The following is a 14151-nucleotide window of genomic DNA, read 5'->3' on the forward strand; positions in this document are numbered from 1 at the left end:
CATTAAGGGTGAAACTGTGGAGTCGGCTTAAATTCCGGTTCATCAAAGTCACAAGCAACCAACAGTAAGTGAGTAAAAGGGCCATTAATATTGTCCACAGACAGTGATCCCACAGCGCAAATAAAGTACTATTTTAAACTCCTCCTGAGTACTAATTTAAACTCTTGAGACTGAAGAGGTATAGAAGCAGCTCAGGAGAACGTTGTTCTCTATTAATTGTACCAGGAACATTTGACCGTTTTTACAGTTTACCTCTGACTCTCTCCCTCACTGCCTCAGTTCTTTCTCTGTGAAGGGAGGAGGGAGAGGAGAGGCAGGGTTGATGGGCTGTATATATTCTGAGCACCTGCCTGCAGACACAAAGCCAGCTCAGTGGGTTGAATTACAGCCCATAGCGCATTTTCAGCCTCAGCTGGGGCTCCAAATCGCCCCATCGTTCTCGACACTTCAAGGACCTTCTGAGATCAAAAGGCAGAGGTTTGGGGGCTAAAAGTGAGTGAATGTAGATAAGAACGGGAGGGGGGGTATCAGTATACTGCCAGGAAATAAGCAAGAGACTGAGAGGAAGACTTACAGCACTTTTCAGGACAGACAAAGGGACAGAGAGCTGATGGAAAGAGAGCTTTGAGAGTGAGCAGGAAACCAAAGATCGATGGCATCCCTGAAAAACCTGTACGCCAGCGCAGGGTAAACCGGGCATGCGCTCACCGCCCCAGAGGATCATGGGGGAGTTTCTTGCACAAAACATGACCTCCTTTCTTAAACAATCATGAAGTAAGCAAAGCCACAGTAGCCGCCGGGTCGGTGGGGACAAAACAAACAAAAGGTAAAGGAGTTCTTAACCTCCTCTTCTATACAGTAAACACTTCCGGGCATGACAAACGACACAGTGTTTAATTTATGAAGCTGCCACGCAGAAGTGTTTGCGGAGATGTTTTGTTTGGTGCTGTATTTCTCTCCCCTTCCGCTGATGCCTCCCATAGAATCGTACTTATCTCAGAGTTAATTACTGCACTTGTACAAATACATCAAAGAGGCTTCTGTCCCAGCTACAATAAATCAATGTGGACAGACTCAGTATTGGAACAAACCACCGACTCTTGCAGCACACCTTGGCTTAAAGTAGGATGCAGTGGAAGGTGTTTCTCAATCAAGGCTGTGTTAAAGTAGGTGGAGATACAGTATGAGGATGTTTATTAGTTTTGCCACCTTTTATGTTACTTTGCAACGTTAGTTTTTTTTACCAGCTTGCGAGCTGGTCTAAGAAGAGACTGACGACTAGTCAACATGTGTTAGACAGATTCTCTACATGTTTTCGATCATTGGCTGTCCTTTAAGCTAATGGGGATACCTTCCCATACTCTGAACGGGCGGTCTCGTCCTCCCAAGCTATGGCCTAGCAGTGTTGCCAGATTCTGCGAGATAAATAAGCAACAGGTCTAAGCCACTGGGGAGCCACTAGGACACTAGCAGTATTGCCAGATTCTGCGAGACAAATCAGGAACCAGGTCTATGAAAACAAATCGCGCATACACTGCACACACACACACACACACACAGAAAAAAGACAGCATGGTATACATGACTGTGTGTCATGTCTTGTTTCTCCTCTCAGCCAATGGCCTCACAGTAAAGGGTCTTGCCCATTGAAGTATGTATTTTCATATGCGAAAATACTGACTTTTTAAATCCGTAAACCCACCTTGTACATTGACTCTGATGTGTATTATTAAATTATTTGGTGATAATTTCACATAACAAAAAAATATAAAAAAGTTGTCAAGCAGTGAAGGTGATTGTGTGGTCCTCTCACCCAATATTGGGTCTATTCTGAGATTGAGATGAGCAAGGAGAGTTTCAATGTTTATTTAATTGGCCCATTTTGATGCCACACTAAAAACAATCCTAAACAGCAGCTGACGCACGCACGCACGCACGCACGCACACACACACACACACGCACACACACACACACACAGAGTATTTTCCCGTTGGAAAAGTGCATGCTACTATGACAATCCACAGGCTGTAGGCTATAGCCTCAAAACACTACAACATACAGACATGATGTGAAAAATGCAGAAAATCAAACGTGGTCCGAAAAAAGGATATGCCTGACGAAAATTTCGGAGGCAGTGGGTAAACGTTATTGACTCAATGTAAGTAAAAAAAATAAACATTTTACGCAACAAATTTCGGGCAAAAAATAAGGACCAGTGTAAGTAGTGTGAATTAGAAGGGGTTCATTTGAGTGGGCAAATAAGCAGAACAAAAGTCAAGTTTGTGGTGTGTACACACACACACACAGGTGCTTGTTTTATCTGTGCATGCCCGAGTGTCTGCGTTTTGCACACTTTAAAACATGTGCATCAACGTACCGTATGCCCATGTTGGTTTGTAGGTTTATCTACATGTGTGTTGTGTGAACTGCATTTGAGTGTTTTTCTGTGTGCCAGTTTGACACAAAGCACCACCATAGCAGTGTAGAAGTCAACCAGTGGATGCTGTTAAAAAAGTCAATTTCTGGTTTAAGGCCATGGGAGGTGGTCTGGGACCAGTGGTGCACTGGGGTGGAGCAGGTACATAAATTACCCCCCCTCCTCCCTCTCACCCTCCTGCTCTCCCTGTTACAGTATTTGCTCCTTTTTTAACGTTTCTCACACTGCTTACTTGTCTACAAGTATACAACATGACACCAATACAAAGTGACTTGACACCTGTCTGAACCAAATCAGCAATAACAGAATCTAAAACTGTGTGTGTGTGTGTGTGTGTGTGTGTGTGTGTGTATGTGTATGTGTATGTGTGTGTGTGTGTGTGTGTGTGTGCGTGTGCGTGTGTGTGCGTGTGTGTGACTGTGCGTGTGTATATAAGACAGGCTTGGCTTATGTTCACACAGTAACATGTTACTTTGGCCCTCATACTATCCCAGAGCAACATAACAGATGCTCTACTGGCTGTATAACCAGCACAAGGATAATCAGAGACAGAAGGTAGACAGAGAGAGAGAGAAAGAGAAAGAGAGAGACAGAGAGAAAGAGATAGGGAGATAAACAGAGAGAGGGAGAAACAGAGAAAAACGTGCATTAACCCTAGACACGAGACGGTGGACTTGGACACATGTGTCTGATCCAAAACTGAAGAAATCCTTGACAAAATTCATACTCAACACAGTCGAAACACTAGGCTAATTACTTCAAAAGCCTGGCCTTTAGACACACCACTTATCCAACCTGGCTATGACCCAGTAAACAGCAAGTGCCACCCAACTGGAAATCACTCGTCCGGTGGATGTTGCATGCGAGCCAGTCGGCAGCGCGTGACACCCCACCAAGAACAACTCAGTTAACAGCACTTGTTGCCCACCTGGATAGCTCTGCGCGAATCGGTGGCGCGTGCTACCCAGGTGAATAGCTCAGTATGAATGATCATATTAGTTGTTGTGGTGTTTTTTTGTACACTTCATGTGTCAAAGTTGTGTTTACAGACACTCTTACTGTGTAGCTCTTATATAGCCCTGAATCTCAGGCATACAATTTCAATTAATAACTAGAAAGGTGCCCTCCTCCTCCTCGGGGAGCAGATCCCCGACCGGCCGGGTCGGCTACCCAGGTCTGTGTCAGTCGTGGGGTGGAGCAGAGCAGTCAGGACACAAGGAAGCTGCGGTGGAGTTTGTACCACAGACGGTGCAACTGTTCATATATTTCCGGCGCCCCCTTTGGGCAGAAGTGAAAGTGGTTTTGGAGGATGCCCCTCGACATGCAATAGGCTCTATGCACTGCCGCCACATTGGAAAGAAATTGGGCCTCTTCCTTACTTCCTTCCACAGGTGTTACCAATTCTAATGAAGGCACAGTGGTTCTCAAACCTTTCAATTTCAAGGCCCCCATAACTTTGAGAGTGTACAAATGGAACCAAATGGACCCGTAAGGGTCCATTTGTACACTCCCCCAACTCCCCCAAGGGGCCATTTGGAACCCCCTCAAGGAACCATGAGGGTCTCTGGACCACACTTTGGGGGTGTGGCACTGAGAGAGTTAATGGATGGCGCGTTCATGATATATGGCATTTCTAGTAAGAAATAGGCTCCCCCCACAACTTTGTGAGGGCAATTGCAGGTAAAGGGTATGGAGTATCAAAAACCCTGTTTGACGGTCATTGTCAATTATACATTAGCATTTAATGCCAATAAAGCTCACTGGAACTGAACTGTGAACAGAGAGAAACAGGCAGAGAGGAAGCAAAAAAAGAAAGCAAGAGATGAAAAGCGATAAAAAGGGAAAATTGCTTACTAGTATGTAAGTGCAATGTGGCACCAGCCCTCTACTGATCCACATCAGTGTGTTCTTGCTGACACAGTCTGTTCATGTCCTGCATTGATATTCTCAGCCAACTGAAGAATAGCTGCTCTTGTTTTGACTATTTACTGATGTCTATCCCATGGATACACATGCAGTTGTCACATAGTCGCTGGTTCTATTGAAACACAGCCAGTTGAGCAGTATTTCTGACTGAAGCTCCTGGCATCCATGCACTAATAATCTCTCTCTCAAAGATCTTTTCCTCTTGACGTCTCGATCCAAAATCAAGGTAAACTGGGCATGCTCAGCATTTTCATACATGTCACAAAGCATGATAGGATGTTAATTGCTTCTGTATTCTCCACTCATTTACTTTGGTTTTAGTTCATGATTGTGAAACAGTGAAAGGGCTATTATGGGACAGGTGTGTCCAGTATGCTGGGATTGTACCAGCACTGACCAATGCACACATTGCACTGCATGGTGTCAGTGTGTGCGTGTGCGTGTGCGTGTGCGTGTGTGTGTGTGTGTGTGTGTGTGTGTGTGTGTGTGTGTGTCAGTGTGTGTGTGTGTGTGTATGGATGTGTATGTGTCTATTCATGCAAATGCTTAAATGTGTCTTAAGCGTGCATCTGTATTTGCAGTGCATTTGCATTGGAACACGGGTGTGTGTGTGTGAATGTGTTCTGGGAGCTGTGCTCCAGTGCCAGTCAGTGAGTGATGATCGGTTGGAGTGTGGGTTCTGCAGCAGACTCACGCATTACTGAGGGAGGAGAAGTCAACCGAAACCAAATACAGAGAGAGCTCTCAACTAACGCTCCATCCATTTGCCTGCTGGGGAATGGGCATGCGCAAGTGTGTGGTGAAGTGTGTGTGTGTGTTTGAGAGAGAGAGAGAGAGAGGGGGGGGGGGGGAGCACAGGCAAGCAGATGCACGTACGTATGTGTGCACGTACACAGATGCATATGCACGCACGCACGCACCCACTGTGACGGAGTCAAGCACGCACGCAGGCACGGCCACACTTGCAGACACACAAACTCTTTCTTTCACTCACACACACTCACTCTCTCTCACTCACACACACACACACACACACACACACAAAACACACACACATCCCCCTAAAGTAAATGAAAGGGGACAAACTTGTCAGCAGATGCCGGGCCTTCTGTGGCGGATCGCTAAATGAAATCTGTCTCCGTTTCAACACTGCAGTGTTTTTACACAACTCTGCATTGTTAGCATAACGCTGCATACTCAGCTCAGCCTTCGGGAGCAACGGCCGGGCTGCCTTGTATCTTGCCGGCAGATCGTGACGTGGGTTTCGATAGTGTCGGAGTGCCGTCACCCGCCTTGACGTTTCTTATCGTCCAAGGGTGGTGGTGGTGTGTGAGGGGGGAACGGGGACTGCTCAACACCCCTCCCTCCCCTCCCTCCCTCTCTGGTTCAGCTCATTTATTACAGTAGCGTCTATCTGATATGTGGCCGGGCAGTGGACAGCCGCTACCTCGACCCCATCCATCCCCGCATCGGTCGACGCGTAAACCCCCTCCCCGCACAGATTCCCACACAGATTCCCATTAGGATATCTCACGCAGAGTCCCGGTGCTTTCAAACAGCGCTACATTCGTACAGTCTGTGAGTTCAATTAACGTTGAGGATTGGACTGTGTAGTTTCATCACAGGCACAGGTTGTCCTCTAATCGCCCACACGTCAAGTTACTCATTAACAGAGTAGGGCTGTAACTATCCATTATCTTCTTATTTATTCTACTGATTACTTTTTCAATTAATCTACTAATCAAGAAGTGTGTTATTCATAATAAAAAAATTGGTGTATATATCAACAAACACTATTTCTTGTATTGTAGATATAGCGTCAGCAATCACAAGTCATCAAAGTTTATATTGCTGTATCCAGCAAAACAAGATTTTATGATTTCTTCATCAACATTGCACAGACCTACTATACACCTTAACTGGAAAATCACACACACACACACACACACACACCCACACACACACACACACACTATTTGTCTTATATTTAATCAAATAAACTTGTGTGAGTCATCCGTTAACTGTCAATGTGGAACTCACTGGCAATGTTATTTTTAAATATAATTCTGAAGGTGATTGCTGCTGTATTAGACAGGACAGCGTAGAGAGACAGGAAAATGCGATCAGAGGGAAACGGGATGACATATGATACACGTCATGAGCTGGCTTAGAACCCTGGACATCGAAATTGGATCGTGTCTATGTGATAAGCATACTATACTGGCTCGAGCCACCGGGATGACCCCACCTGTTTCACACCTCACACCAAACGACGAAAATGTTTTCATATTCTAGCCTGCTCATACGACAACTCAATAAATATTTCATTGGTCAGTTACAAAGTGCTTTCGTGGTAAGGTGTCATGATTCAGGGAGAGGTTAGCCGAGGAGGGGCTATCAAGATGAAGTTTTACATGCCGTCTCTGATGACTGCCAGTGATTTGTTTTGATCCCTCTCTGTCTCTCTATCGGTGACAGATAACAGGTGTCAGCCGTTCTGACTACATCACCTCTCAACAGACAGATTGCCTGCTGAGGAGCACTGTGGAGCCATGCTCAGATCAACGTGGAGAAAAAAACTAAAATGGTGCAAACTGCGGTAGGCTACTCTCCTTCAAATTCACTTCATCTCCTAGCTTTTGATCTAGCTTAGTCCTGAAAAGAATATCTTAAGGAGTAATATGTTTTACAGTTCTTCGTTGCATAAACAAGTTTTGCATGGCAGCAGAAAGACTTGTGTCACTGTCATCCCGTCTCCTCTCTGTTAATTTCACGACTGTCTGACTTTTACTTTCATTGAAAGAAAAAGATAGGTCCCTATACATCATCTTAGCATATTAAATCAAGTTGCAACAGAATATTTTGTCAAGAGCTCACACAGTCGTGCTCGAGTTATAGTAGTTCCAGTACAAAAGCCCCCTCAACCCTCATCACTATTTTCAACCCAAATTCCTGTTGCAGACGCCACCTGACTGCTGAGTTCTTGAGCTAGAGAAAACCTTAGAGGACACATGACAGACTTCAGCATAAACATTTGTAGTTCATTTGCACTACTTTTCTATGTGGCTAAATGTGCAGGTTTCTCAGCTGTTCAATAAGCCTCATTAATTAGCCCACTTGTCGCATCAAAGCAGCAGCATTTTAATGTTTAAATTAAAATCCACGCTGGCTGTAGCTGGTATGGTAGAGCTGTCCAAACGTTAGCCTAATATAAATTAGTTTCACGTTTTGTTCTAGGTGTAGGACAAATTACACACATTAAAGGAGGAGTTCACCCAAAAAATTCAATTACACACCCCATGAAGCCTTGATTTCATGGATTTATTTTTGTTTTTGTGGCATTCCTAAGACAATAATTTGATGACCGTGTGTATTTCCGGTAGGAGACACAGATAATCTACTTTGTGTCTCCTACCGGATACATTAGCCGGTAGGAGACGGGAATCAAATTATTAGCTTAGGAATGCGACAAAAACAAAAAATAATCCATGGATTCAAGGCTTCATAGGGTGTGTAATTGATAGAAAATAGGTCATTTTTTGGGTGAACTCCTCCATTAATATCTAAGCTGGTCTGTGCTTTTGCTTACTTACAGTAAGTGTATCAGGTGAAAACTGATACTGTATACCAAAGTGGGAGTCATTTTCAGGTTGGCTTACAAGATGTCATCCCTGTAGTATTCAGTACATTACTGAGCTGGGTTTTAACCCAGGAAGTTACAATAGTGTGTTTGTCTTGGGATGAGGTTGTGTTTGGTATACTGACCAGCCTGAACAGGGATGGGAGTCTCCAGGAGGAAGACAGTCTGTTTCCAGTGCGTCTTGGTGACCTGAGGCCCCGTTGAGAACATCACCTGCCGTTCAAAACAAAACACATTATGCAGAAACACATCTATCACAAGCCGTAACTATTTAACACCAAGCCAAGAAGACAAAATATGCTTTGAAAAGGTTCAGGATTTTACTATTATTGGTAATTTTGCATTAGGCGACCCCATTAGCCCCCCCCCCCCCCACGCGATCTAAATTTAACTGCGCGAGGGTACATATGGAACCAAATGGACCCGTGGTCAATGTATTTGTACCAACCACTCATATTGAACATAAGTCCTGAGTAAATCGTTTATGAACAGCTAAAACATTTTTGCCCAAAGGCACCTTCCTGCGACCCCACTTTGGGTCGCGACCCATAGTTTGAGAACCGCTGATCTAGAGTGACATGGTTCAGTGCCCTGCTCAAGAATAGGTAGCAGTTGTGGGTGACTGAACCTGCAGCCTGTTCATCATGAGATGGTCACCCTACCTACAACAGCAACCTGCCCTGTAGGGCACTCCACAGGGCAGGCTGAAAGTGTTAACCACCTAAACCACCTGATACCACTGCATATCTAAACCACCTAAACCCTCTCTGCACTTGGACCACTTCTATTGCATCTACAATAAATGTCTAAAATGGCAGATCTACAAGCTCACAACGTGTCATGTTGCAACACATTGTGAGCTTGTAGATTTGCTATTTTTGGCAACATACAAATGTGTGTGGGGAGGAATCAATTGGCATAACAACTACATTTGGGGGAGAAAAGTGGTAAAAAGCAAAAAATAAATACAAATAAATACAAATAAATTAAAATAAATAATGCAGAACAATAATTTGTGGGTTCATTTCCACGGGGCTAAACAACCGGGTTGCCATTTTATTCCCAAGGTGCTTTTGGATGAGCTGAACATTACAGCCAGTGCTGAGCTAATCCAGTTGTCTCAACAGCACATTCATGCCATAATAAATCCACTGAAGTAGTAATATCAGGGACAATTATTAAAACGTATGAGCCTCTTTTATTTCAAGACCAACAGACAGTTTGTTCACCAACTGCAGCATGGCTAATGATTACATTCTGAAAATCCTACAATCGGTGGGTAGATAATTTACTTATTTGGGTTACCAGAAAGGACCGTTATGGCCATGCCACGTATATACAATTAAACTGCTATTGCAGTTCCGTTATTACAGAAAATATTACAAAATATAGCACGGTTCCCCGGCTAATTATGAGGTAGACAGATCATTACAACATACACACAGTACCATGCAGATTTCCCTTAGAGGGCATCATTTCTGTGTCACGTTCATAGCGTGGTGCTCGCGTCGGTACAGTGGTAAGTGCAATTAACCCATTGAGGCCTGAGGTTCCGATTCTGCAAAATGTCTTCTAAATCCTAAACGGTTTTCTGAAAAACGTATGTTTTTCTATATCAGTGGTTTTCAAACTTTTTCATGTCAAGGACTCCAAAAATGATATGAATTTGGCCGCGGACCCTCATCTCAAAATATTTTGTTCCAGGGACCCCCCAGAAGCAAAGATTTGAGTTACAAATGTTAGCTTTAAAAAATATATATTCAAAGATTTGGACACATTTTCTCGATTTTTCAAAAATAAACTATTTTTGAATAGCCAGAGTGTCAAATAATGCTTTTTTAGCACAAATCAAAAAGTGACACAGATGCGTTCCAGGTCTTAATGAATTAACAGACATGTCTACGCTTTGCTCAGAGAGCTTGACATTGCCTGTTCTGAGTGGCCGGCTTTCTGTGGCGTAAATGCTTACATCAGCACTCGGCTCAGACGCCCATCGATTGCCAACCAACACCCGAGGGAAGAGGGGAAACACGCTAAAGCGTGAACGTAATTGTGTTTCCGTTAACCCATTGAAACCGGGAAACGCAAACATTTTTAACTCAAATCTTTGCTTCTGGGGGGTCCCTGGAACAACATATTTTGAGATGGGGTCCACAGCCAAATACATATCATTTTGGGGGGTCCTTGACATGAAACAGTTTGAGAACCACTGATATATAGCAACATAATAGTTTTTTCAAAAAACTGTTAGAATTTAGAAGACATTTGTAGAATCCCCAGAAGCAAAGATTTGAGTGAAACATTTTCGCTTTAAAAAAATATAAATACATACAAAGATTTGACACACATTTTCACGATTTCCCCCCCAAAAAAAAGCTGATCTACAAGCTCGTAGCGCGGCACTCGGTGCCGCGCTATGAGCTTGTATATCTGCTATTTTTTAATACCCCAAAGAAATCTTAAAATGACACAAAATGATGCGTCCCCGGTCTTAAGGTGTTAAACGGTTTGGCTGGTTCTCGCCGTCGCCACTGCTTACCTTGTTGCAGCAGCCCTTGTCGAAGAAAATGTCAAAGTAGCCGACAATCGCCTGGAATGAAATATGAGGGCCGTGTTAGATTGTGACAGGACAATAAACTCCCAGACTTGTGTTTGGCTAAACTGGAACCCTGACATACAGATTGGAGAAAGAGCGGAAGAAGCAGGATGTACTGTAGGGGAGGTTTACATGTGGAGCATATGGCTTATGCTCCACATGTAAACCTCCCCTACATACATCCTGCTTCTTCCGCTCTTTCTTTGGCTATATAGGTAAATATTGCCAAACTAACTTTTTTTCTTAGGCTATACATTGTTATATAGGTTTAAATAAAGAATAAACGACGACAAACAAAAGTACATAACAGTAACAAGGTTATGCAAAGGAAAAGTGTGTGTGAGTGTGTGTGTGTGTGTGTGTGTGTGTGCATGCTTGCGTGTGTGCGTGCGTGCGTGCGTGCGAGAGAGAGAGAGATAGAGAACTGGTGAGTGGCCAATGTGTAACACGGAGAGGACACCATAAGTGATCTAGCCTGGGACCAGACAAATCTGCCAGTGCAAAAAAGAAATTGCCCTCTGCGATTTGGGTCTGGTACCGCTCCGTTGTGAATCCATTTCCTGCTCCCGAAGTCTGGGGCCCAGTATTCAAATATGGGAGACTGTAATTGGTAGTTGGTTGTAGGTCTAACCAATTGCGTAGAGAGCCATTGTTTTGATCCCGCCCCCTAGGAAATAAAACGTCCTCATAGAAGCACCAGACTCATATACATATATATATATATATATATATATATACATATATATATATATATATATATATATATATATATATATATACATATACATATACATATACATATATATATATATATATATATATATATATATATATATATATAGTACAATCACACTCACACTGAGACAGACCGTTCACCCTGCAGCACAGGGGAGATTTACTTTTCCCTTTGCCACGTAAACATAACTTGTTTACGAAAGTAAAAGTTTAAGAAACTTTTGTATGACAACAGCGAAAAGTTTATCTATGTAAGGAAACTGTCGCAATACATGAAACGGTAGCTCTCAACAGCCTGTGGATGGTGGATGGGAGGCATTGTCCCATCCACCGCATTGTCCCATCCACCAAATAGTAGTGGATGGTGGATGGGACGCATTGTCCCATCCACCAAATAGTAGTGGATGGTGGATGGGACGCATTGTCCCATCCACCAAATAGTAGTGGATGGTGGATGGGACGCATTGTCCCATCCACAGCATTGTCCCATCCACCAAATAGTCGAGTACAGTACTTGAGATATGACAGTAAGCACTCAAGACTAGAATCTATCCATCTGCAGGCTGCCAGACCGGCTGTAACTTAATCCGTTGAAATAAAGAGGAGAACATATTCAATCTGTTGAAATAAATGGTTTTCTGCTGAGCTATGAAAGCGATCAGTTACAGGCAGAATAATAATGTGATATGAATATCATTCTTTATCACAGGGATGCGGGGGTTAATAGGGGTGGAGGTGCTGCTTCTCCTGCAGCCTAAAATCTCCTCATGTTGTCTACACCAAACATGTCTTGGAATGTCACCTCGCTTGTCCTTTTTTTAAAATGGCCCCTTAATGAAAGCATTATTAAATACAGCTGTGCGGTGATACACTCTCTCTCACTATGAAAGCATGCTGGCTCTACCCACCAAAAAAACATGCTGGAGTAAAGTCACAGTCTTCCTCTTGATATAAACCTTAGTTCGCTCTACCATCACTTGACCATATCTCTCTGAACAGAGGAGTGTTCAACTGTTGACTCCTCCATTCATATAAAAAAACAAATATTGAACATAAGTCGCACTCAGATGCAAGCAACGTCATGACACTGGCAGCACGGTGTTCACACTTGTGTTCCACAAATACTTTGCCTGGAAAGTTGTAGGTCTCAAGCAGGCATAAATGACAAAACAAGATTGCCACCACTCAAAATTCGGCACACGTTCTCACATGACACCAAAATCATATATGCTACCATTAGCTTCAAATCTTGTATATCTGAATGGGGCTTTGTAAGATAGGCTAATAAGATCCATAAAAAATATCACACACCTAACAAACACGCAAAAGTATTGTTGTCTACGACCCGCAAGTGAGAAACTTAAAGTGGGAAAGTTGAGGCAAAAGCTGTGCCATTAACATCACGTTTTTATAAGCACCAATGACGTCGCCGATGTCATGATTTTTTTTATTTTTTAAACATTCTTTTATTTTTATTAAAACATTTTTTATTTTATTTTATGTTCAGAACCCAAGATATGATGATTTGAAGATTTGCTGCTCCATTCACTTCTTGTTTAACTTCTTACTGATAAAGGCTGTATCTCGGCTCCTAAGCACTTTTTTTTTTACAATGTATTTTTGGCCTTGGCACAGGGGTGATATAATATAATAAAAGTTTGGCACTGAATGAGTTAAAGTGGGGGGGAAAATGTGTCTTATTACACCTAACACCAGAATCACATTGATAAATCAATGTAGTTTTTCAACATAAGAGGCGGAATTGCAGGGCCAACGTTGGTGGCCAGTGCCATTGGCTACTGGAGCTGTGTGAAGAGGTGCGTATTTTTCCTCTTGGATGCACGGTTCGTGTGACATGGTATCTGTAGAGTGCAGCCCAAAACAGTGGTTTGCCACGACTTGGACACTAGGACCCCTTGCAATAAACATGAAATCAAGATCAAATACCATTTATGGACACAATAGTCTTCGATTAACATCGTTTCCAATCTGTGAAGAAGCGCGTATTTTTCCTCTTGGATGCACGGTTCGACTCATCATCACTCTGTGATATGGTATCTGTAGAATGTAGCCCAAAACAGTGGTTTTGGGCTACACCTTCCTTCACGCTCAGTAAGACCTGCGGGCCGAAATGTCCGTCGTGTATGATCTGCTGCTGAGGCTTGATGACTGCCTAAATAAACAAGAAATCCTAAAAGTATCAAATTGAGTGCTGGTGATCTTTTCTACAAACCAGTGGTTTGCCAAGATACTGGGACCCCTTTCAATAAACATGAAATCAAGATCCAATCCAATTAATGGACACAACAACATACCGGTCCCCGATTAACATCGTTTCCAATCTGTGACCCTGTCAGATGATTTTGTGGTTTCGGAAACCCACCTACAGTTTTGACAACCACCCGTTACCCCATTAAGACCTGGAACGCATCTGTGTCGCTTTTTAATTTGAGCTAAAAAAGCATTATTATACACTTTGGCTATTCAAAAATAGCAGATATACAAGCTCATAGCGCGGCACCGAGTGCCGCACTATGAGCTTGTAGATCTGCTATTTTTTTTTAAAGGTGAAAATGTGTGCAAATCTTTGAATATATATATTTTTAAAGCGAACATTTTAACTCAAATCTTTGCTTCTGGGGGTCCCTGGAACAACATATTTTGAGATGGGGGTCCGCGGCCAAATACATATCATCTTGCGGGTCCTTGACATGAAAAAGTTTGAGCACCACTGATATAGAAACATATGTTTTTTTCAGAAAACTGTTAGGATTTAGAAGACATTTGTAGAATCGGCTTCAGGTCTTAATGGGTTA

General features: G+C 43.0%; 1 protein-coding gene across 1 annotated transcript in view; it reads right to left on the reverse strand.

Moving 5' to 3' along the window:
* Positions 1-14151, reverse strand: part of prmt3 (protein arginine methyltransferase 3) — a 104575-nt gene that overhangs the window by 5530 nt on the left and 84894 nt on the right. Inside the window, exons 14-15 of the mRNA XM_080427727.1 lie at positions 10544-10594; positions 8130-8217 (exon numbers count right to left, since the gene is read on the reverse strand). Coding sequence (XP_080283853.1) covers positions 8130-8217; positions 10544-10594 — 139 coding nt within the window. The remainder of the gene's footprint in view (positions 1-8129; positions 8218-10543; positions 10595-14151) is intronic.

Source organism: Gymnoscopelus braueri, assembly GCF_963280865.1.
Source record: "Gymnoscopelus braueri genome assembly, chromosome: 1".
In the NCBI taxonomy this organism is placed as follows: Eukaryota; Metazoa; Chordata; class Actinopteri; order Myctophiformes; family Myctophidae; genus Gymnoscopelus; species Gymnoscopelus braueri.